General features: G+C 39.3%; 1 protein-coding gene across 2 annotated transcripts; it reads left to right on the plus strand.

The window, feature by feature from the left end:
- tjp3 (tight junction protein 3) lies at positions 1 to 25,945 on the plus strand. 2 transcript variants are annotated; one of them, XM_053634780.1, is made up of 31 exons: positions 1 to 985; positions 10,397 to 10,453; positions 10,750 to 10,874; positions 11,574 to 11,676; positions 11,836 to 12,103; positions 12,878 to 12,981; positions 13,077 to 13,266; positions 13,372 to 13,450; positions 13,534 to 13,637; positions 14,023 to 14,104; positions 14,238 to 14,335; positions 14,511 to 14,595; positions 15,252 to 15,355; positions 15,470 to 15,551; positions 16,705 to 16,781; positions 16,872 to 16,941; positions 17,122 to 17,207; positions 17,314 to 17,386; positions 18,715 to 18,779; positions 19,036 to 19,099; positions 19,216 to 19,372; positions 19,457 to 19,565; positions 20,205 to 20,424; positions 21,636 to 21,835; positions 22,014 to 22,109; positions 22,195 to 22,268; positions 22,403 to 22,613; positions 22,900 to 23,000; positions 23,556 to 24,083; positions 24,198 to 24,235; positions 24,328 to 25,944. In XM_053634780.1, exons 2-31 carry the CDS (start codon positions 10,406 to 10,408, stop codon positions 24,458 to 24,460), a joined length of 3,774 nt encoding a protein of 1,257 aa, XP_053490755.1. In that variant the 5' UTR covers positions 1 to 985; positions 10,397 to 10,405; the 3' UTR covers positions 24,461 to 25,944. The 2 variants fall into 2 exon arrangements, with proteins under 2 accessions (XP_053490755.1, XP_053490756.1); XM_053634781.1 differs by lacking the exon at positions 1 to 985 and having other exon boundaries at positions 9,849 to 10,453; positions 24,328 to 25,945.
- Positions 25,946 to 26,132: the final 187 nt, after the last annotated feature.

Raw genomic sequence — 26,132 nt, forward strand, 5'->3', positions numbered from 1 at the left:
TGCTGATGGTGGTGGTGGTGCTGCTGCTATTGTTGTTATTGGTGGTGGTGGTGGAGCTCCTGCTGATTCTGCTGCTGCTACTGTTGTTGTTGTTGTTGGTGGTGTTGGTAGTAGTAGTGGTGGTGGTGCTGCTGCTGCTGCTACTGCTGTTGTTGTTGTTGGTGATGGTGGTTGTGGTGGTGGTGGTGGTGCTGCTGCTGCTGTTGTTGTTGGTGGTGATGCTGCTGTTGTTGTTATTGTTGTTGTTGTTGTTGGTGGTGATGCTGCTGCTGCTGTTGTTATTGTTATTGTTGTTGGTGGTGGTGCTGTTGTTATTGTTGTTGGTTGTGGTGGTGGTGGTGCTGCTGCTGTTATTGTTGTTGTTGTTGGTGGTGGTGGTGGTGGTGCTGCTGCTGCTACTGTTGTTATTGTTGTTATTGGTGGTGGTGCTGCTACTACTGTTGTCGGTGGTGGTGCTGTTGCTGTTGGTGATGATGGTGGTGGTGCTGCTGTTATTATTGTTGTTGTTTTTCTTTATCTCACTAGACATAAGTGTCCAACTGTATCAACAGGACTTGAATTTACATTTTGTAAAACCAAAGTTTTTTTTTTTTTTTACATTTGAAACGATTACAAATACATATTAATAAATATGAAAAATATGAGAAATATGAAATTCTCAGAAATATGTGAAATACATCAAATAAATAAAATGAATTAAACATAAATTAATAAATGTAAACAAATAAATACAGATTCAATTAGACTGGGCAAACTGACGTCCCACGATGATGTCTCCCGTAGCCACGCCCATTGCATATACCGGTGAATTGCGTCATTCGATCGCGTCTCCCGTAACCACGCCCATTGTGTATTCAGGTGAACGGCACCTGCCGGTAGGTGCAGTAAAGCTAATTGTAGACGCAGTGAAACTGGGAGAAACAGGTGTCGAGGTTCAAGTGGTGGATTTACGAGTGTTACTCTTTAGATCTGCGCATCTTCTGAGGTAAAACCTACTCTTTTTATTTTATTCTGTTATGTCGGTTTTGTTTAGTCTTCATGCTGCTTCTTTGGGCCATTTCAACATTAGAGCTGGAAATGTAGCCCTATTGTCTGGCGAAAAGGATTGTAGCTAAACGTGTGAACTTAGTTTAACTCGTTATAACAGAGGAGTTCAAATGTCTCTGAGTGTTAAATGTGTGTTAAAAGGCTGAAAAGCTGCGTTTATTAGCGTTTGTTCGGTTCAATGTTTTTTTATGAGCCAGTGACTGACCTTTAACCCTGAGTAATGTTACTGGTGCTTATGTTACCACTTTTTACATTGCGTTGGGTTTTAGGTTTTGTTCTAGAAATCTTAATCACGTAAAATGAATTTTTTTTAAAAAATAGTCGAAATTAATCACGTAAAAAGAATTTAGTGTTAAAGTTTATACATTTGACTTGAACTGGACACTTCATTCATGTGGTGAATGCCCACTCCATGGGCCTTGAAATAGTGTTGTTTACACCCTTTGTAGAGCACTACTTAGTAAATAGGGATCCATGTAGTGGTGCAGTCACTCATGAGTGAGGAGGAACACCAGTGTCATTTATTTGTCATTATATTTCTTTATTCATGAGGAATAACTGCAATAAGTAATTAAACACACCTGCTGTAGCGAATAGATGTATCCAATGTGTACAAAACACATGAGTGAATCTCTCTCTCTCTCTCTCTCTCTCTCTCTCTCTCTCTCTCTCTCTCTCTCTCTCTCATTTCTAACCTGCCCTTCTGGTTGAGCCACCCTCACTTGTCTCTGCTTGATTTCTAGTTTCACTAGGTTTCACAATACATCATTCCCAAACTATCCAAAGCCTAAACACATGCATTTATAAATCCTGTCTCAAATCTCCGTGTCAGTGTGTTACTCAGACACTAAACACTTTCCCGACACACCTGTACCAATATGCAGAACATTGGGTGTTGGATTAAGTACACCTCATTATAGTGCTTACCTTACTGTCTCTGTTTAACATGATATCTGTGGTTTAAAGCTTTTCAGACTAAATCTAACATCATGCAACAGGACAAAAGAGAGGACTTTTTTATTATTAGTTGCTCATACATAGCTGTTTCTACATAACTAGAAGTGAGTCTTAAGTAAACAGCCAGACTGGGAGCATGAAACAGGTTTCCTCTTCTAAAGATGTTTACTGATACTGTTGTAAGGACACACCTTGACACATCAGGAGTGTGTTGTCTTGTGTGTGAGAAACAGCTGTATCCTCTGTTGCCCCCCAAGGTGTGAAGTTTCCTCTGAGGGAAACAACTCCAATCATTGTGTATGGTTTTCTCTGACGCTGCTTTTTGCTCCAAGATTTATATTAATGCACATGTTCTAATAAATGATACTTTCGATAGTAACAGCTAACACAGTACACTTGTATGACGTATGCTCCACGTAATCCAAACTTAATAATAACCACGTTCAAGATGTGTTGTTATTTAACGGAACCAAAACATCTCATCCTCGTAATAATGAAGTTAATTGAAAGTAGATGTTTAGTTAATGTTTTTTTTGGAAAGTGTTTTCGGTATCAGCACTTTGTAATAACCAGAGTTAAAGCTGTAACTTTGTTTTCTGCCACCAAAAAGTCTAGCATCTCATTGTGTTGTTTCTCGGTAACATGCTGCAATTTCCGTATTAATAAGTGAAAGTGAAGGAACAGCTGTTTATAGCTGGCTTGATGTGAATAAGAACAGGAAGTAATAACTTGTTTCTCAGACATTGCACAACATTAAATTATACTTTAGATGGATCATTTAAAAAAAGACCTTTATGACCTCGCATTCCTGTAACAGAACATCACATGACATTCAACAATCATTTAAATCAACTACTTCTACATCCAAGTCGTTTTTTATATATTAAACCTCAATGTTTCCCACAAGGTGTGGGATGATTTGGAGGTGATCGTGTGATTTCAGATTTCAGATTCAAATTCTTTAAAGAATACTTTAGATTCGCAAGCAGCAGGTAATGAGACTACCTCGTTGAGTCCATTAGGTTCTTCTCTGCCTTAGCTGGAATTGATGACAATTTTACAAACCCCTCGTTGGGGAACCTTCTCTCTAACCCTTCACTAGTGCTCATGTTCTGAGCATATTTCTGTGCAGCTCAATATTTTTGGTCGGTGGACAGTTTTGTCAACGCAGCAGTAATGTTGAGGTGTTTACAACCCCAATAAATCCACTGCGCCTGATTCACCGGCACCACAAACGCATGTGATCCACCACCCGAATAATATCTGCTCACAGCTGGTCCTCTAGTCATCCTGTTTCCACTGATCGATGTACTTGTATCTCTACCAGCTGAATAAATCTATGAAGATATATTTGATATGTAACATAACAGTTTGAAGTGATTAGGACGATTGTGTATCCCAGTTGTGGGAACGAGAACGCGGCCATTTTTCTTCTTGGCACCACATTTTACGAGATCAGGTAACATGCTTGATTATTGCTGAGAAACAGAAAGGCCTCTGCTTCCTGAACCTGAATCTATGTAGCACATACCAAAGCCTCCCCTGGACTGGCAGTAAACACCCCCCTAAAAGCTTTATCAATTATTAACCAGCCGTGGTAATGATTCCTTGAGTAACTAAGACTGTGTGTACATACAGCAGGTCTTGTCTGTCTGTCAGTCATTGCTAGTAGTGATCAGAATCCTTTCTAACTAGGCCAACAGAAGGCATATATATATGTGAATTTCACCAGTATCCTAGATTGTTGTGTGCTTTATGATAGCATGGTTTTCTTTTGTTTGTTTTTCAGGGTTGTTGTTTTTTGGGTTTTTTTTGGCTTATTATTCATGCAGCCTGTTTGCCAGGTGCTTCACTGCCATCATCGTATGTCATGATGGAGCTTCTTAAGGCAGTTTCTCCTCACTGAGAGCACATAATTACCAGGTGGATTCATGTTCCACCTAAATTTCCTGGCAAATCCCACACTCGAAAGCATCCAGGGAATGGGAAGGCCTGTGGGCGGAGCGTTCCACTGAGTCAGGTGCATTCTGCTTAAGGTGTTTTTCATGGACAAAGCCCCTGTGATTAGCCTGCTTCATTGCAGATCAGAAAGCACTGGATTAGTTCGTATAACATGAGGAGAAAGCTATGATTTTCAGGAGATTATAAGGTGTTATCCTGCTTACTTTTGGTGTTACCTGAAGAAGATGGAGGTGAGGTTCAAAGAGCCGGTGAGTCCACAGACAGGCTTTGTTCAGATGTAGATGGCACATGTGCGCAGTTCAGCTTATTTTTTGTTTTAAAGTGGTTAGTAGTTCATTATTTTTATGTTGATGATGGTTAGATTAAATTTTCTTTGTCATGCTGAGACTTGACCTTAACCACCCTTGCTGCACCTGTTGCCTGAAGCGCTGTTGCCATATGGTCTCAGTGTGACTTTGAGAATAAACACCAGCGCCTCTGGTTTCTCTGTTGAACTTTTTTTTAATTGAGTAGCGTAGAGAGATTTATTGTCGTTCTTTCCATGTGCATGTGTACAGTACTATACAAAATAGCGTTCTCCAAGGTACAAAGTATTATAGAAACATGACAACTTTGAGGTACAGCAGGTGTTTATTGGCCTAAAATGATTTCCACTTTTGTATGTAACTGAAAACTGGCCAAACATGCTACACATGTTGTAGGAGAGTTGAACAGCTAGCCCTAGGAACAGCTCATTTGTTTGTGGGTTTCCCTAAATGTAGAATACACAGATCTTTGCACATCTGTCTTTCTGGGACTGAACTCTTATCAAGCAAAGATCAAACATGCAAATATTTGTCATCTGTGTTAAAGAGTACCCTTTAAAGGGTGTACCCAGAGGACACCCCCGAAGCACAGAGAGAACATGCAAACTCCATGCACACAGGGCAAAGGCAGGAATCAAACCCCCAAATATGGAGGTATCTGCTTATGCCATTTTCTTGATCTTCCCCAAGGTCATAGAGCAATGTTTGGGACATGGTCCAACTGTTTAGAAGACTTTCTTCCTTTAGGCTGGAATGTAGTGGAAAAGACTGGGACAAGGAATAACACATGTTGGCAGTTATATGAAAATAATACATGCATGTATTATTTTCTCGTAATGGCACAGTCTGATGTGTGTTATTCTTCTTATGCCACGGTGATTTGCGAATGTTTACAATTTTTATGACGTTGCACTTTTTAATGGTTATAGCAACATTTCATGTTGTGTCATGTTCAAAAAAAAATGTTGTCGTATTAACTTCTCTCTCTCTTGAAGCTTTGCATTTTACCAAGAAACCAGAATGTATAAACTCCTCTGTCTTGAAAACTTTGCAAAGCACCATGACTGTTACAACGCACTGACTCCTAAGACTCCTGATGAACATTCATCCATCTGTAGCACTTATCCTACACAGGGGAGCCTGGAGCCTATCCCAGGGAACAAGGCGGGGACAACCTGGACAGGGTACCAACCCACTGCAGGGCATAATTGCACACACACTCACACACTACAGACAATTTAAAGATGGCAATCAGTCCACAATACATGTCACTGGGGGAGAAATCTGGAGTACCCAGAGGACACTCCTGAAGCACGGGGAGAACACGCAAACTCCATGCACACAGGGCAAAGGCAGGAATCAATCCCCCAAACCCGGCGGTGTGAGGCAAATGTGCTAACCACTAAACCACCGTGCCCCCCTCCTCATGAACATCTCCTAACAAAAATGTCTCTCTTTTGATTGGTCAGAATGTGTTGATTAGTTTTCTATAACAGCAGCCTTGACAATAGTTCTGGCAGCAAGTTTCATGTTAAAGCACTCGTTCTAATACATTATCATTTCTATTAGAGGTCGACCGATAGCAATAAATAAGTTGGGCGGTACCTGCCGATAACCAGTTCATCAACCGATATGTTTTTATTCAGAATCAATTTGAAAAACTAACACTCAAAGTAAAATATTGCTGAACTATATTACAGAAATAAACAGTACTGTCTGTAACATGAAAATGCACTGTACTTTTTTTTTAAAGAAATAAATAAATATATCAATATTAATATATTTACTATTAATACATATTACAGTAAATAAAAGATACAGCCAAACTGAACCATAAAGTAAAACTCCAAATAACAAATAAAAATAGATTCTATTTTTTTTTTAAATTAGAAATCGAAAAACGCAAATAACACAACAAAATTTGTCAGCGCTAATTTTTACTTCGCCTCTAGAGGCCGCTCTCGTGCTGTATAATGACAGCGGACCCTTCTCAGATGCTGATGCAACCTCATGGATTTTAGTTCCGGCAATCAGTTATAAATGCCGATTAATCTGCAAACCCGGTCAATCGGTCTACCTCTAATTTCTATAGTAACATACACAGGGACTGGTGGAAAAAGTCATGTAATTGTTGTTGAAGTTTCCTTAGCCTGTTTGGAAAGAGTCTCCAGTGTCAGCACTTTATAACTGTTTGAAGTAAAGCTGTAGCATTAAAATTTCCGTCTTCAAGTCAGAGGGCTTTGAGTTTTCCAGTTTCTCTGTAACATGAAGAGATTTTTCTTATAAACTTCAAAACAGGGAAAAAGAGCAGCTGATGAGCGAATGACACTTTATAGCTGCTATAACATAAGTGATAACAGAAACTAACTTGTTTCATTGTGCATTCCACAACATCAAATGCAACTATAAATGGATAAAAAGTATGACCTGTCATTCTTTAGTGAATAAAAAAATAATAATAATTAGTGAATTTTTGTGGTAAGAGTAGCTTCACTTTGGTTCAGGTGAAACATCACACTAGCTCATCACTGATTATTTTCCAATAGCGGCACACTCCCAAGTGTTTTATTCCTTACTTAATACGAATATCATGATAAATTTTATAGTATGGTTTTCTTAGAAATAAGCAGTGCTTTTGTGGGGTTTTTTTTTAAAACACAAGATGACTCTATTGTTACTTACAATAACTACAGTAAAAGCAGATTGGAGTTTTAAAGATTTCTCAAGGGTTCCTTGTATACAACAAATATAGCTTCCTATATTTGTTGTAAGGTGCTAAATAAAAGCTTTAATGGTTTCCCCAGGGGGATAAAGTGAAGAACCCTTCAGAGAATTTTCAGTATACAGTTGCACTGCCTCTGCTATCAAACCTAAAGCTCTTGATGCTTATCATGTATCATGGAAATATTTGCGATACCTCTGATCCGATCATTCTGCCATATTATCCACCAGTCCTGGATGTGTTCTGCAGTTGATCGCGAGGTTTGGTGGTGTTCTCACTACCAGCACGTCATCCAGGAAGTTCATTACTGTGAGACTTTTAGATTAACAGAGATTGTGCAGCTCAGTGCATCATTCGATTTCCTGTGACATTTAATGCTTTCACGTGCACGCAATGTTTCATTCTTTTGTCGACTAGGTGTGTTCTGGTGCATTCGTGGGAGTTTTAGTGCAATCGTCTGATTATGACCGCGCAAGTAACAATGAGGATGTGATAGAAACTCTAAACTGGGGTTTTTCCCTAGGCGGTTCTGATGTAAATATCATAATCAATCAAAGTGTAACACTTCAGTGCAACCATGTACGTAAAGAGTGACAGAATTAGTTTTATTCGAATCATTTTTAAATGTTAAACATTAATCACACCACAGGTTACAGTTCAACAGTTAATAAAACTATTCTGCTTAGTTCTTCATTTCTGAGAAGTCTGAAAAATCACTTAAAATGGACAGCTTCATTGTCAGCTTTCTGAAACAGAACAGGCCAGAGTGTCAGTGAGTGTGTGCACACTGTAGCCTCCGATTGCTGTACAAAATGGCCAGTGTAACGGCAATGTAGATTAGAGAATTGATGAATTGATACATTATACATTATTATTAAAATATCTATATGCATGTTTCCCCTAATTGATGACTGCAGTGGTGGAAATGGCCGTGAGGCACTGGGGGACTCTAGTGGGGCATTTATTTATTTATTTATTTATTTATTTATTTGGGTTGGCGGAGGTATCGCTTTCAGGTGACTGGAGTGTAAATGTAATTTAAATCTAAACATATCAATATAAATACATCTATAATATATAATATTACACTTTCATGTCTCCTCCAAACATTATGCTTTTTTGAGTATCAAGACAGACATATGAAAGGCCAGTGAACAAAATTTGTGAACTATGTGTGGCACAAAACAAACGCCGTTCATTCAAAAGAATCTCTGCTTGCAGAGAATGAATAAACATGTAGGCTAACCTAATTGTGGATATAATAATTAGCAAGCTATGATGGTGAAAATAAATTAAGATTAATATGGGCATTCAAAATAGATTAAATCTGGATTATGTCAGGTACGTGCACGCAGCACAAAGTTTCTACTATCACCTCTGTTAAAGTAACTGTTTCTGTTCAGATTTTTCAGAGTCTTACAGTAAGACTCCGTTAACTTACCTGAGGTGGTCTGATCGGTCCTGTGAGGACGCGTGCTGATAGAGAAGCGTTCCCGTTGGCTGCAGTCTGTAGATATTATGGCCAATCATGAAAGTCATTGCACAGGCACACAGAGGCTACGCTTAGGTGTGGAACTCGCTTTTGGAGGCTTTTGAGTGAATTAAAGATAGAAACCCTCTTCATTTCCCTTGAAATTCAAGTCAAGCCAAGTGGCTTTTATTGTCATTTTAACCGTATACATCTGGTGCAGTACACAGTGAAACAAAACGAAACAACGTTCCTCTAGGACCATGGTGCTACATAAAACAACACACTAATTACACGAGACAACATGGAACTAAATCAGACCTACACGTTTCTACATAAAGTGCATGTGCAAACGTATGCAAACAATACAAGACAGTATAGTAACTACTAAGACAGGACAGACCCCCCCCCCCCCAGATTTCCAGCCCTGGATGACTGTTGCTATGCACAAGCTTGAAGCTCTTGAAATCAGAGTGATGTCTGAAAGAATTCCATTAATAAAAGCAGTTGTCTCTTGAGTGTGAAGAGAGTTCTCTTAATCATATTGTGTTTTCATTTGACTTGGTGATACTGTAGTTCTGCAGAACTACAGCTCAGTGCATTGTATTCTGCCTCTCCCGTGCCACATAAGTACAAAAATATCCATGTTTTGTCAACACATGAAGCGGCACACTAGCTGAGACAGGCGGTCGCCATCGAGTTCCAGGGAAAGAATGTGGTGTCCTGCTGACGTTTCTGTCTCGAAAAATTGAACTCGAACATGTTTCTATAAAAGTTTTGGTTTTAAAGTGTAGAGGCTTAAAGACGTGGCTTTTTATGAAGGGGGAAATCCTTACAAATCTTAGCCGTACAAAGTCACAGAGGTGGAGGAATGTTTTTAACGTTTTACTCTAATGGGTTTCAACATGTATACCTTAAAATATAGATTTGTATTGATCTTATTAACGATAAATTATTATAGATTATTACATTAATTGGATTGCTTTGAATACTGTTAAATCATATAAATACTATTACTACTACTAATATTCGATTCTTATTATTATTAATAATAATAATAATTCGTAGTAGTAGTAGTAATAGTAATTTTTTAAAGACATTTCTCATTGTTTTTCTATATGATCATGTCTAATATTTGTTGTCTTCATGAACACCACAGTTCTTATGTAAATGCTCCTGCAGACAATTTTTCAAAGAAATGAGTTCTTATCCAGTTTTAATAAACAGGGCTCAGTGATTGTAGATTATATTTTCGGCATTGTCAGTCTTACTTCTGCTCATTATATTTATATATATATATATATGTATATATGTGTGTGTGTGTGTGTGTGTGTGTGTGTGTGTGTGTGTGTGTATGTATTTTTGTTTGTTGTTGTTTCCTGACAACTAGTGAGATGTCCAGGTGTTGGCTGAAATCTACGTGATCATAGTTTCAGTACAGCAGACCTTAGGGAAAAGAGAAAAAAGTAAAGAGCTTGGCTGAAGTTGTTAATTCTGGTTAAGCTTTGGTTTCATCTTTCTTTGTGTTGAAGTTCAGGCGAGAGTGATTCAGTGAGCTGTGTGTCTTGTCTTAGTTTCACTGATTGAAGTGTTACGTGTCGAAACGAGCTGGTATGCTGGCCATGAAGAGAATGTGTGCACAGAGACTGGTGCCGTGTATTATGCATTTGTTTATCAGGGGGAAGTGTCATGTTGCAGGCCCCGCCTCTTCTACCTGCCCTCCAGGAATGTGGTGAGCAGGTGAGAGCATGCTCGGGCTGAGTCACTCTTCCTCTAATTCAGGGAGTGGGAGGAAAACACCAAGGCCTTCGATCTGCGTACTCTCGTCACGGTTCCTGTCTTGCTCATGAAGCCGTTTTGAGTCTTTGCACCTGTAACACTACAGGAGGGTCTTTATAATTTAAACGGGTTCATTTTTTTTAAATTTTTTTTTAGAAGGCAGACATGGAGGAAATGACAATATGGGAGCAGCACACAGTGACGCTAAACAAAGTAAGTTTTCCTTCAAGCTTTCCTACACTATCCCACACGCCTTTGCTTTCTAATTCCTAAAAAGTTAAGAAAGTGGGTGAATTTCAGTAGACAGTGATGAAGAAATGTAAAAGCAAGAGCGTTTTTGCTTTTGGCTCGTCAGAGCAGTGCTTTTTCATCTCGCCAGGACACACCCTGCATTTTCTTAATGTCTCATATCATGTGACCCATTTAGATTCTCTGTTGGAATATGCAGATTTTAACACGTTCTCATGTGTCATTCTTTCTCCACACCCCTCTTTTTGTTTTTCTGATAGGATAACAAATTCGGGTTTGGTTTTGCTATCTCGGGCGGGAGGGACAAGCCGAACCCAGGCACTGGGGACACCGCTGTGATCGTCTCTGATTTGGTGCCCGGCGGCCCGGCTATGGGCAGACTCCAGTGAGTTCCTCGCGTATACATCCCTTCCTCCTGCACCTCCAAGCTAATCCCGTCCAACCTGTCATGTTTGTGTATTTTAAAAAAACCTACAAGCCCAAACACCTCCGCATGTGTTTAACGCAACATAATTTTCCATTCATGTGAAATGAAGCAAGATTTTATAATATTTGATTATAAAATATAGAGCAGCGTGTTATTGTGTTACTGGCTACTCTCTCTTTAAGTAAGAAAATGTCTGCTAACTGAGAATGTGAAGGGGTATTTACCAGGAAGTAGTGTCAGAGCATGTTGCGCCATCCATTTTTTGTGTTTACATTGGCTTCCCATTAACCTTTTCATCAACTGTAAAGTCCTACTGTGGACATTTTGAAACTAGTGGCATATCCTTTCAACAACTGTTGCCAGGTTTGGAAGATTTCCCAACTGTTTTTAATTTATTTGACTGGACAAATTGATTGGACTTGTATAAATAGTGTAATTTATTTTCAAATGTTTTCATTCTTGCAGCTTATAATCTTCCAAATATTAAATGAATGAACCGGTGATACCAATCTGCCAACCCTCGTTATACTCCAATAAAACAATCATTTTCTTATAGCTTCTAAACCCAAGCATTGTTGGTGTTTTTAATTCCAGATCAAAACATGATTGAATCCAAAATTAAATATGCTATATGAATATATACGCTCATCTTTACAGGACCCGGGACCAGATAGTGATGGTGAATGGGGTGTCCGTGGAGAACACCACCTCACAGTACACCATTCAGCACCTCAAAAGCTGTGGCAAAACAGCCAACATTGTGAGTACAACCACCGACAAAACCAGTGCTTTATCTGCCAGGCTCTGGTGTCTGGTTTCCTTCTGTAGTAAGATTTTGTGTTTTACATGAAAAGCCACTGGTAGACTGAGCTGTTCATATTGATGAAAGAATTAATATTGTTGCTGTCATCTTTTGCAGACAGTGAAGAGGCCTCGCACAATTCAGATTCCAGCTAGTGGCAGGCCCACACGAGCTTCCTCACAATCAAACCTTCTGGACAATGACCGATATGACCGGAAACCTCCGCGTGGGTCAGACTCAGGGTATGGGCGGCGTCCTCGAAGTACCACACCTGAACGCAACGGCCACGACCTGCCACTTATGTCCGGCTACAAAAGACTTCCCAATCTGGACGCTTCAGATAAACCCATCAAAGCCACGCTGGTGAAGCTGAAACCTACAGACGGTGAGGGGACAAGCCGTAGAGCCACTTTCAGGATGGAGGGATGGATTTTATTAATCCCTTAGAGCACCGGGTCCCAACGTTAATCCTGGAGTACCTCCTTTCGTTCACATTAAACAGGGAAAACAGGGAGTATTGCAGGACCAAGGTTGAGAATTTATGCTATAAGGGATTTAGATGGCATGCATGTATTTTATGATCCATTTATCTAATAAATGTAAGACATCTTGTGCATGTCACGTACCGTGAGGTTAGGACGGATGCAATTGCAGTTAAGAGCTTTAATGAAGATTATAATATCCAGAGGGCAAGGCAAAAGACATAAACAAAGACAGGCAGAGGTCAGGCGATCAGGCTAGAGCAGGTAAGGCAGAAATCAAGGTCAGTAAGGAGTAAACAAAGTTAAAAACCAGGCTAACAAACACTGGATTAAGGCTTGGTACACGACAGAGAAAAGATCAACTGAGCGTATTACTTCATAAAGACGTTGTGTATGAGAGTCTCTCTTATGTGTGGTGTGATTGTGAGTGTAATTGGGAACAGGTGTCTCTGATTAGTCCTCAGGAGAAGGTGACGTGTCTGTGTGTAGTTTCGGAAGTTGGCCATGTTTGTAGATTGCGGTGCATTCTGGGAAATGGAGTCGTGAGTTTGCTATGACATGACAGTGCAGTTAATTTTGGTATATTTATTTGTATATTGCATGACAGACATCAGTTCTGTGTTTGTTTGTTTTTTAATGCCTTAATTTGTTCTGTGCAAAATTTCACTCTCTCTTAGAGTATGGGATGAAGTTAGGGAGTCAGATTTTCATCAAGCACATGACCCCTACTGGTCTGGCTGCTAAAGAAGGCACACTGCAGGAGGGAGATCTCGTTCTCAAGGTGAGATGCTTTCATTCGCAAGGTATAATGTTCTTGAATACTGATTTAACCTGATTGTTGAAAATGTTAATAATAATAAATTCAATTTTCCTTAGATTAATGGAATGACTACAGAGAACCTCTCCCTGCTGGAGACCAAGCACCTGGTGGAGAAGTCGAGAGGTAAACTCTCCATGGTGGTGCTGAGGGACAACAGGAAGTTCCTGGTCAGTATTCCTGAAGTGTCGGACAGCCCTCAGAACAGTACTGAGGAGAGGAGCAGTGGCAGCAGCTCAGAGCTGGAGGGTGAGTCACTAAATAAAAAAAGATCATTAAAACTCACTGCAGTGTTCATTGTGAATGCGCTGTTATAAATGCCATAAAACATACATAAATGTTATTTCCCATCAGAAATTTCTGATCTGGACATGGACATACCTGTTCAGAATCGATCGTCTCGTGCACCGACCCGAGAACGTCGCACACGCAGGTAAACAGCGCGCACACACAACAGGCAGACCTGTAAGGTTGAAGGTGGAAATGGCACATACAGGATTGTCTTTTGGGTTTCAGAACCAGAAACGCTGAGGCCCCTACTTTCTCAAAATCTCGTGATTCACCCGATCTGCGCACCAGCAAGTCACAGCCACCTTCCTATGCAGTGCCTCGACGCAGAGGTCAGTCTTGCTTAACTGGCATTCAAACAATCACACTGATCAGTCAGAGTTTTCGATCATGTCACTCGGGATCTGGCAGCCATTTTGTGTAAAATCTGATTTCTGTGTGTGTCAGAGGTAAGATTTTTTTTTTTAGTGTCCAAAGGCTGTCCATTTTGCAAAAAAAATTATTTATATGCATACATTTTCTATTATATAATTCTGCTCTGTAAATGAAAGGGGATTTTTTTAAAAAACTAATGAGAGGTTTATATTATTATTATTATTATTGTTGTTGTTGTTGTTGTTGTTGTTGTTGTTGTTGTTATTAATAATAATAATAATAATAATTAAATACATAAATAAATAAACAAATAAATAACTTCATTACCTGGTTCATGTGTAGTCTCATCTGAGTCAGAATCAGACCACAGCAAATCTCCTCCTCCGGCTAAACACAACAGCAGTAACAGCAGAGACCGGTACAGGTAAAGTTGCTGTGTTTCACAACAGGCCTCAAACATATCCGAACTGCTACACACACTCACATTATTTCACATTAACTTATTAAGGAAACACATGCCAGTGTTAATTAGAGTAAATGAGTGGTTGTCGTTACAGAGTGCTCTCAGGAATATCAGCGCTGCCTAATCCTCGAGCTTCTCCTGTCAATTATAACGCTCCTCACAGCTCCTACTCATTGCCACGACCACGCAAAGGTCTGTCCCAAACACTTTTCACAATTTAGGCACTACAGTCAACTATCTTGTGGTTTAAATTTTCCCTCATATAATATTTGATTTGCCTTATAATCTGAAGTCAAGGAATCTGATTCTGTTAAAATGGTCAATAGCCATAAGCTTGGTTGTTGTGTTTTTATGTTCTGCATTTTAGCCATTTCAGAGTCTGATTCAGACCACAATGCCTCTCCACCCCCAAGACGGGAGAGTCCCAGGACTAACAGTCAGTCCAGATACAAGTAAGAGTTATTACAAACATAACCTTGCTCCAAATACACCTGCATTTCCTTGATCTTTCTCTCTGTAGTGTGTCATGCTCTTGTCATAACATTGCTTCAGCGCACCATCACTTCCAGTTAATGCTAGTTAGCTAGCTAGATTATTCAGCACACAGTAGTCAACTAGGGCTTAGAATCCACCCTCAGGAATGAGGAAAACTGATCAATTAGCAGGATATGATTATATGCACATGTGTATCATATTTCTTTTTCTCTAATTTTTTGTCTTTTTAATGTAAAGTATGATAAAAAAAAAAATTCTCTCTCAATTAGTTTGCTTGCTTTTTTCTTTTCTCCTCTCCCTCTCTTAATCTGTACCAGTTCAAAACTTTTGACTTTATTTAGTGCAAACAATGTCCTCTGAAGAGAGGGGTGGTGGCAGGTTTATATATATAGCGGGTGATGGTGAATAAATATATCAGTGTGCTAAAAGTTATGTATGATCACTCATGAAGGCTCACGATAAAGGGAACTGCCAAGTTGATATTATTCAGCTTTCGCACATTTAACAAAAAACAATAGGTACTACAGCTTTTATTTCCTGTACTTGACCTGATGCATCTTGCCTGACCCTACAACACTCAGACCATGACTTTGTCCTTCCCTTCCTCTCCCAGGGTGCTCCCTGAACTTCCCCAAGCTGGCTTGAAGTCATCTTCCCGCAGCCGTTCCCTGGACCTCCTCAGCCATGGCTCCTCCCCTTACAGACCCCCACCGCCAGGTGAGACCCTTCCTCTGACACTTCCACAGCTCGTCCCCTTCACCCCATTGTCTTCCCTTTTCACTGCTTCTGGTACAGAATGTTAGATTTATGGCTAACACTGTTTATCTACAGACGAGTCCGAGTCAGATGAAAGTTCAGGAGCGGCATTCAGATCAGGAACGCTGTCCAGCCAGGACTCACGCAACAGATACAGGTATTGATGAGGGAGGTCTTGCTGCCCCTCCTCATTCAACATGCTGAACTCCAGCAAGAACCTCCCATACAGGACCACTTATCTACTGGGCATTCAAGATTTAATTCATTTTATTTTCAATTAAAATTTTAATGAATACATTCTTTTTTTTCTTTTTCTTTTTTTAAATTCATGTTTTGGTGGTATTTAGCCTATTTTGTGCGTGCATTTTTGTGTATTTTTTTTGTATTGTTTACATGTTTTGGGGTTTTTTTTTTGCTCCTTTCAATTGTTACCCTCATGCTTGTTTGCATATTTTTGTAGCATTATGCTGCAGTGTAATAAATTTGTGATCTCAAATAAAAAGAATCAAATCACATTGAATATGTGACTGTATTTGAATTGATTTTGCTGGGCTAGATGATCACCATAATTAAATGAAATTTTAATAATGAATATAATTAAATCATAGCAAACATAATGACCATAGACATGTGATCTGATTCAATCGAGTCACATTAAAATAGACTGGGTGTTCATGTGTGATTAGAGAAAATGTATTGAAACATCAGCTATGCAATAGACTTTTTTTTCGGAATGACTTCAAGTCCTGATTACTTTTAATTCCAATTTCATCAGCGTTTAAAAGAATGTATCCATTTAAAATTTGATATAAACAGACGTCAGATTTTGAGGTGAATCTCTTACAGAGCTCTTAAAATAATAATTCTATCATTTTTTAAAAAACCTAATGACAGTCAAAGAATAAATATTGTTTTTCATTTCATTTGGGAATATATTTATAAGGATATTATTTGAAGGCTTGGAAAATGGCCATTCATCCTAAACTGGCTCAAAGACAGATTAGTTCCTGTACTGTTGCTATGATGAGCAGTGCTGGCAGCTATCTTATCAGAAGACAGGCAGTAATACGCCATTTGCAAATAAAACACACACACACGTACATATATATATATATAGATATATATATATATATATATATATATATACATACACACACACACACGCACACACAAAGGACACCACCCCCGTTAATGCTTCATTAATGCTTTATTAACATTGTTATTTTTATCTTCCACATTTCCCTCCATGTCGCTGGACACAAGCAAATTCCACCTTCTCACTCCTTCACCTCTTCCTTTTGCTTCGGCAGGGCCACACCTGAGATAGCGCTAGCCCCCATGGTTGCGGCCCCAAAATGGTCAAAACCCTCAACACCCACCAAGAGAGGTGAGCATGATGTAAGCACCCACATTTTAGCCAAGTCGATTGGAGAAACTGATTTCAAAGTATATGATGCTGAATTTTATGTCCATGCAGCATTGTCAGAGTCTGAATCAGATGCAAGTTACCCAGTGGTTCCCAGTCCAGATGCCACACACAAACACGAGTAAGAATTCCACTTTGGCAATAAAACCTGCGTGTAAAAGTAGATTATATAATAGACTAGCTAGAATATTTTCAGCTTCTCTTACATTCCAGTTCCACACAAGATCAGGACAAATAAAAGTGTTCCATCTTAGAAAATATGCTTTGTTTTTTTTACGAGTTGCATAAATGTGTATTCCAGAGTTGTTGCTCAGACTCAAGTGACATCGGTTAAAAGCAGACCAGAGTATCATTACAGAGCCTCCTCACCTCCCAGACCTCCATCTGGTCTGTACACTGTCATTAACACACCACTCACCTGTACTGATATTTACACGTCTTTGTCTTGAACATCTTTTAATGCCCTGCATTGTTACCCTGTTTTAATCCCCAGACCTCTCGCCGTCTGAGAGAACACCTTCTCCACCCAGGAGATCAGGCAGCACCGATCACGACAGCAATCATAGGTACTTTTCAAACACCTTCTCAAAAAATGTCCGTTATATCCAGTAATAGTTCATGCTTAACTAAAGAGTCAGTTACTACGTTTACATGAACAGCAGTGATCTAATTATTGATCTTATTCTGAATAAGACAATATTGTGATTAAGGTGTTTACATGAGTTGCTTTTAGAATACTCCTTTCATGTTCCTGTTTTACATGTTATAGAACATAGATCGATTAACAGCACACGTCATTACGTCACCGCGCCACGCCGTCCGACGTTCCCTCCAGAATTTCACGTATCAACATACAGTTCGTCTTCGTTATGGAACCATATACAGTTTTGGGTGTTTCATCTTTAATTTTACGAAAGCTTCAAGTGCAGTTAATTATTTGTCATGCTGTACGTGCAAATAGACTACTGCTTGAAGCCGTGGGCTGCGTCCGAAACCGTATACTTACCTACTATATAATAGTCCTGTCACAAAATGCGGTGAAAACTCTCACACAACGTTAATAGTGTGATTAAGGTGTGTACATGTCTGTAATACACGTCTATAATGTAACCACAATAGGAATACTCCACATGTCGTCATTCGATTTGTGTTTACTTCAAGTATGACTTTAGTCGGATTAAGGTAATCAATAATCACTGTTTACATGGTAGTTTCTTAATCAGAGTATTGTCTTAATCTGGCTAATATCGGATTATTGCTGTCCATGTAAACGTACTGAGTGCATGTAACCTTACGGCTGTCTTAAAGGGGCTTGAAAGCAATAAACTATGATGCAAATGAACTCCAAAGTCATGGAACTCCAAATTTTGCTTTCACTTCATTCTCTCTAGCTTCAAATTTTATATATATATATATATATAATAATATATTATTATTTTTTATTATTTTTTTTTAAAGAAATGATTTCCTGAAAGAGGAGGTATAGTCTGTATTTACATTTGCTGTAGAGGAGTCTCACTGTATGAACATTCACATTACCAGCTACAGTTCTACCTGTGTGTCTGTGTTGTAAATTTAAACCGATTTCAGAAGCCAGTGCTATAGTTAGAAGTTTAAATATAGCAGATGAAAACATTTCTTTTTTGCTAATGTAAATAAGGAGTCATTTTTTCTTTTTGTGTTTGCTTATTTGTAGTTGCCCAGAAGACAAGTAGGCTTAACAAATTGAAAGTCTGAGCAAAAAGACTGTTTTGGACACCCTAGCTATTTTTGCTGTTTTTTTGCTCTACATTTACCCACCATAGCCTCATAAGATTCTTACCATGTGACTGTTTCATGGACAGTAGTGTAATTAAATTATGTTTACTGCACCTTCTGTGTACTTTTCCTCTAGTTTGCCAGAGGCAGACACCACTCTCCGATCTGATTTATCAAGATCCAGCCACACCAAGTGGAATGGTATGTATCAAAACCCAGTAATTAAATCTAGTAAGTCTGATTCATTGAAGGAATGAGGGATGATGATCATGCACACATTCTGTTATAAGTCACTCATTAAGAATAAGATTAATTAGGCCACTGATTTTCATGTTACCAAGTCATTTATTCTCCTTTTGAACAAGCTAAAGGCAAGTAAAGGAGTGTGCAGCATGTTCCCTTTTCTTATGCTTCACTTAGTCAGTCATTAACATTGTGTTGTTGCTCATGTATACAGCCAAGCCCGTAGAGGAGCCTCTTTACTCCCTCCCACCTGATGCAGATCCTACACCTAACCAGGGGTAAGCAAAGTCTAGTATTCAAACTAGTGTTGGAATGTGTAGACTCACTGAATTTTGATTAAATCTTTTGACTGAATTTTGCAAAAAATAAATAAATAAATAAAATTCCATTGCAGCTACAGCTCAGACCAGAACATGGTGGGGTTTGTTAAGGAGGGCAGTGTGGGTCTACGGCTTGTAGGGGGCAACGACGTGGGCATCTTTGTCGGAGGCATCCAGCCAAACAGCCCTGCTCATAGAGAGGGCATGAGAGAGGGGGATCAGATACTGCAGGTTAGATTTCTGTTTCCATTGCGTTATGCTGCTTTCCGTTTCCCCATGTATTCTTTTAACATTTGATGTTTTACTTTGGCTCAGGTCAATGGGGTTGACTTCAGTCACTTCACCAGAGAAGAGGCGGCCATGTTCCTTATGAACATTCGATCTGGGGAACGCATTAATATGCTCACTCAGAATAAAATGGACAGTGAGTACACACCTATCCTCTTTTGGGAGCCAATAACTGTCCTGTTTCAGTTTATAAGAAGATGATGTAACTGATGTGCAAGGGTCGTTCCAGGCTTTTCACGTGTTCATAAGCCATGTACTGCATTTTATTAATGAGACTTTCAGCCTGTTTTGTAGATAAGATTATATTCCATTCGAAGCGTCATATGTTTTCTTATTTAAATTGGGTGATAGAGTCGCAGCAATTTTGCATCCAAACTCAAGAGATCATTAGTTATTTTCTGAAGACACTCCTTTTGAGCACTGTATCATGTAATTTGTCCCCTCAAACATGCCTCCCTTATGATTGAGGAAAACATGCCTGGATTTTAATTATGTTCTAAAAATAACAATAGAGGAAAAAAATTAGCAAAACTTCATGATACTCACAGTCATTGTGTAAGGCAGGACATTTTTGGCAAGAAAAAAGATTCTATGTGCAAAAATTAATTTATAAATAGGTGGGGGGAAAATCTAGATGTGATATTTTGAAAGTGCGAAACATCCATTATTCCATATTAGTCAAGAAATGTTCCAATTGTATGGGCCATTTTGGACTAGGGCATAGTTTTAGGAGTGCTAAAGTCTAATGGTGCTAATGCGCAATTCATATCTTTAGTTTATAAGAAGATCCTGAGTTCCAGCCTGGGTGATTCCTTCTACATCCGCACCCACTTTGACTATGAGTCAGAGGAGAGCCGCGGCCTAAGCTTCACCCGGGGAGAGGTTTTCCGTGTGGTGGATACAATGCACCGTGGGAAATTGGGAACTTGGATGGCTGTTCGGATGGGAACCAACCTCTATGAGCTGGACAAGGGTATTATACCCAATCAGACCAGGTGGGAGGAAAGCAGCCAGTATTTATGCGTTCATATGGTTTAATTCTGTACCAAATTTAAGGCCTTTTATTTTCTTTATGTAGATATTTACTGATGTCACGTGTCTTCATTATGTATTAATTCAAGTGCATTATTTTCTGATATCAGCACACTTCTTGAGCGTTAACCAGTGTTTTAAAATACTGAGCTTTTGTAAATTTTCTTATTTATAATGGAATGATAGCAGCTCATTATGCTGTTTAGCTAAGTCGCTCCTTACACCCCAATACCATATGCTCCAATTATACACTATATGGCCAAATGTTTGTGGACACCTGACCATTACACTCACATGTGATTCTTCCCCAAACTGTTCCCCCAAAGTTGGAAGCATACAATTGTATAGAATGTCTTTGTATGCTGTAGCATTACAGTTTCCCTTCACTGGAACCCAAAAAAAGAGACCCAAACATGTTCCAGCATGACAATACCCCTGTGCAGAAAGTGAGCTCCATGAAGATATGGTTTGCCAAGGCTGGGGTGGAAGAATTTGAGTGGCCTGCAGAAAACCCTGACCTCAACCCCACTGAACACACACTGAAAACACAAAGTCTGAAGACTTTCCTGTGTCAGACAACTTGGTTATAACTTTGCCTGTGAATATTACAAAGTGCTGACTCTAGTGACTCTTTATCCTTCACTGGAGCTACTGTCAGAGCTGCTGTTAGAGAGAGCCTCTCTGGCATGTATAATTTTTTGTACAACAGCATGGTCTATTATGTGTTATTCTTTACTTAATCAACACCTTCTGACCAGTCACGTTTGAAAATTCATCTGCAATGTCAAATCATACCTCAAAAAGCAAAGTGTTGACGATATAATTTACATCCAGCCTATTAGAGCCTTTAATACAAGAGTGAATACCATGTAATACAAGATTCAACTGTGTTAGGGGCTGTCTTCCTATTTTTTCATATTTATTTTGGAAGGTTATTTAAAATTACTCCATGACATATTTACAGTATTGTGCCTTACAGTGGAAAAAAATGCATCAGCTTTAGAGTGAAAATGGCAGAGCTGAGAAGCATATTCGACACTCAGCTTCTGAGAAAAGCTTATGATAAGACCAGATCCTGAGAACCAGTTAAACCAGGTTTGTAGTATGCTCCATTGTGGTTTGTGCAGTAAAATCTGATCACAATGTTGTGTGCGTGCGTGTGTGTGTTTATCAGAGCTGAAAGTCTAGCTATTGTCGAGCAGACTCAGAGGATCCAGATGGCAGAACGCCAGGCCTCAGCTCCCAGGGCAGAGTTTTGGAAACTGCGCGGGCTCCGGGGGGCTAAGAAGCCTGTCCGAAGAACACGGGATGACCTCCTTCAACTGACCATTCAGGGCAAGTTTCCAGCATACGAGAAGGTTGTGCTGAGGGAAGGTGAGTAGATGGAACAAATTGAAATTGACATGATCTTACTCTTAAGATAAAACCCAGTTGCATAATATCATGAACCATTTTCAAACATAGGATTCAAATGTATTTGATGAAAAGATCAGCACATTATTGAATAATTATTTCAGTCTCATGAAGCTTTTTTTTTTTTTGGTTGTTCCAGCCAACTTTAAACGGCCGATTGTCATCACGGGCCCCCTGAATGACATTGCAAATGAGAAACTGGCCAGAGAAATGCCTAATGAATTTGAGGTGGCAGGTATGCTTAACATTTTTATTTGTATAAAATGTTAATAAAAATGTACTTGCCTTATGTAACTGATGACTGGGTTTGGTTTTTGCAGAAATGGTACCCAGGGGTGGTGGAGAAGCCCAGTCTGTCATTAAGTTGGACACAGTAAAAAGAATAGCAGAGCAGGTAAAATTGGTTGTAAATCTTTATTCTCTTTCCTTCTCTAATCCATATACATACATTATACACTGTTTTAATATGTGCTTCTAAAACAAGCACCAATGGGCAAATTTATGTATTTTTTATATTCTTTGTTGCAGAACAAGCACCCTCTATTGGACATCACACCCACTGCAGTGGAAAGACTTAGTTACATCCAGTATCACCCTATAGTGCTGTTCCTGGAGCCGCACAGCCGCAAAGATGTGAAAGCTATGAGACAAAGATATGATCCTAATTCTAAGAAAAGCTCACGGAAACTGTACACTCAGGCCTTAAAGCTGAAGAAACAATACAGCCATCTTTTTGCTGGTAAACACACACACACACACTTTGTTTTCTTCATACATGTTCATCTATTATGTAATTGCTAGAATCTGTGGTTCTTAAACCTTTTGTAGCCAGGAACCACTTTACCATAAAATAAATACCACTAACCCCTTCAGCATGCATATACGCACATGATTGATATATCATGTGACAGTTATATATCAATATGACAGTTGTTGTGTTCTATTTATTAAATACTGCTTTTCTTATGCATTTCACTCACATAATATTTTGTACTTTACCAAACAAGTTCTCTGCTTTTCCTCAGCACACATCGATCTGCAGCCCAATTCAAATGTGTGGTATGAAATTCTTAAAGAGAAGATTCAGCAACAACAGTCTAAGCCTGTCTGGGTCTCAGAAGTGACGGTAAGACTTTTCTCTTTCCTCTGATTGCAAAAATGTTTTTAAAATATTTAAATGTTAAAAAAACAACATTTTTTAAAAAAAGCTCACAAAAAAATGAAAAAGAAAATAAAAAGAAAAAAGCATCATTTAGATCAATTAGTGTTACACAAATCTGAGGAATAATAGTTCATTGAACTAAAGACACATTTAGAAACTTAAAGCTACATATATTTACCCAATAATCAACTTTAGGCATTTAAGGTCCTCAAGGATAGTTCAATCATTAAAAAAATACATTATCCATGTACAAATGTGGGAATTTAAGATATTCTTTATAGTACAGTTTTAAAAGTTTCAATAATATAGAAATATATAAACTTTATTATGTAAATTTAGGCCTTTATGTTTAGTATTCGAGTTTCCTAGGCCACCATTATGTTGCACTTAGGTCTCTTATATGGTATTTGTAACACACTAAGTGAAGGGGGAGACATGTGCACTAGGTTAAGGAATATACTTACTGTAAATGTTTCCTGCACGGATAGTTGTAATAATGAGTTAATAACGTGTGTGTAGTTGGAGGGAGGTGCCAATGAGGAACTGGACGTGCTCAACCACAACGATGCCTCAGACTACCTCAGTGGTGCCAGCGACTATGAGGACACGGACGGTGAGCCCTACACTGATGGCGAGGCTTACACAGACAATGAGGACCTGGAAGAGCCAGCCAACAGCCAACCAGACATAGCATGGCGCCGCAGGACAGCATTGGCTCGCTCCTCAGAACCAGCCGCATGGCAGACACCCAGCCCTGAGCCTCAGCCACACTCTGAAGAAGAGGAGGCGGAGCCTGAGTACACTCTACCCCCTCAAGAGGTGCCTCTCATGCGCTATACTCCTGAGCCCCAAGCCTCGCAAAAGGAGAATGCAGCATTATCGGCCACACGCAGTTTCACAGACTCAGACTACAGCGCCGAGCCTGATCCACCTGGCACACCCACCTCAGAAGGACCTCCGGAATTTAGGGCTCCAGATCCCACAGAGCTCCCTCGCAAGAGCCCACCACCTGTCACACTGTCATTCATAGAGCAGAAACTACAACAGGTATCACATCTATACATGTTTCACTTGATCTTTTAACATGGAATATCAATATGGAATATGATAAGAAATGGAAAGCAAGTACATAAATGTTCATGTATTTTTTTCTGTGTTTAGACACGCATGGAAGATGCACCAAAGACCCCTTTGGTTGTGTAAGTATCATGACAAAAACCGAAGGCATATTTACCCACCATTTGTTAGTCCAAAATTCCAGATTTTGTCTGACCTTTTTGTGTAATTCTAGGTTGGCACATCATGAAGCAATGTTGATGCGAAGGACCCAGATCAGAGGCAGCGACAGTTCAGAGGACAGTGATGGCGATAATGATGATGAAGAAAATGATGACATGGAATGGGGTCCTGCCACAGAGCTCTAATACACACAACCTAGAAGACACATGGACCACCACATCTGTGGAAATAATGTGAAAATCTTTTTTTTTTTCTTTGCTTTTTATTTTATTTTTACCTATCCTCATGGACCTGTTCTGAAAACTCTCACTGCTGGACTGTATGCATACATTGGGGTTCTTTCAGGCCCTGTACCATTGGACATGTTCATGGACAATGTGTATTTTACCTTCTGTATTACATTACAGCCTTGTCTTTTTTTTTTTAACGTGAACTGTTTCAAAATAAATACATTTAACAAAATATTTCACTTTCCAGGGTCAGTAATATTTAATGTATAACTTATGTTTTTTTTCTCTGAAAAGAACAGTGAATGGGCTTTGAATGAATCAAGATATCTGAACACAATGCCCATTTTATGAGGTAAACCTAACATATAGATGCATTTTGTAAGTGTACAATTACTGACTGTAGCTCAACAATTGCTATGCAATGTATCAGCCTCTCTGTATTCAGTGAAAAAGAGACCACTATAGGACTAGCACTAAGCACGCTCATTCCAGAACCACTCACTACCATGTCTGTGTCTGAATGATCCACCTCCCAAGTAATCAGTGGTCTTATGGTAGAACTTTTCCATCTTCTTCTTCTTTTCCTGTTGAGATTCCACTTCATAGTGGAACCATCGTGGTGGAAGGATTAGCTGCTCAGCAGTATGATACTGAACGTTGCCCAGGGTGCGCCAGGGAAGGCTCCTTCCGTGCACACACATTCACACACCCATTCATACACTACGGATACTTTGGACATGCCAATCCGCTTACCATGCATGTCTTGGGGACTGAGTGAGGAAACCGGAGTACCCGGAGGAAATCCCTGCAAACTCCGCACACACAGGGCCACGGTGGGAATCGAACCCCCAACACTGGAGATGTGAGGTGAACGTGCTAACCACTAAGCCACCATGCGCCCTTTCCACCGATAAATAAGGCAGAGGGGGTCTGATAAGTAAGGAATAAAACATGATCTGACATGCTGTTAAATGAAAATAATGAATGTTGGGTAGGGTTGATCAGGCCCAATGTGAAGCAGAATTAATGTCACCAACCAGTAGTTTCTTATTTCCCAATAACGTCCTAAAGTGTTTTATTCCTCTTATACCACAGTAATTTGCCAACAATGATCATTTTTAATGTATTGATGAATGATGCATTGTACTTTTTAACCAATTATAGATCGAATGTTGTGTAACATCTACAAATTAGTTCCTGCTATCACTTGCATTATAGCAGTTATAAACACCATTTCGCTCACTGCTTTGTTTTTTCTCTCTTTCTTACAGTTAATCAGGCACAAAAAAAAAAAAGTACAACTTGTCATGTTCCAGAGAAACCACAAAGTCCTCCATTCTGTAGACTTGTCAGAAAACATCCTGCCCTTAACAAAGTGCAATGCTGGATCCTCCTCCTGTAATTTCACAACAATATCAATGGTCATATGTTTTTCTGTGTTCAATAACATCACATTTGAATCAGTTTATTATTAGACTTAGATTGTGTATAGAGTGTGCCCTGTGAATGAGATGTTACTATAGACATTATAACATAGAACGAGCAGATTAATATAAACCTTGTGATCCTGTGATTTGCCTTACAGCCAGAACTGTTGGTAAAGCCTCTAAATATGGAAAATGAATCA

This window comes from Ictalurus furcatus, chromosome 10 (assembly GCF_023375685.1).
Source record: "Ictalurus furcatus strain D&B chromosome 10, Billie_1.0, whole genome shotgun sequence".
In the NCBI taxonomy this organism is placed as follows: domain Eukaryota; kingdom Metazoa; phylum Chordata; class Actinopteri; order Siluriformes; family Ictaluridae; genus Ictalurus; species Ictalurus furcatus.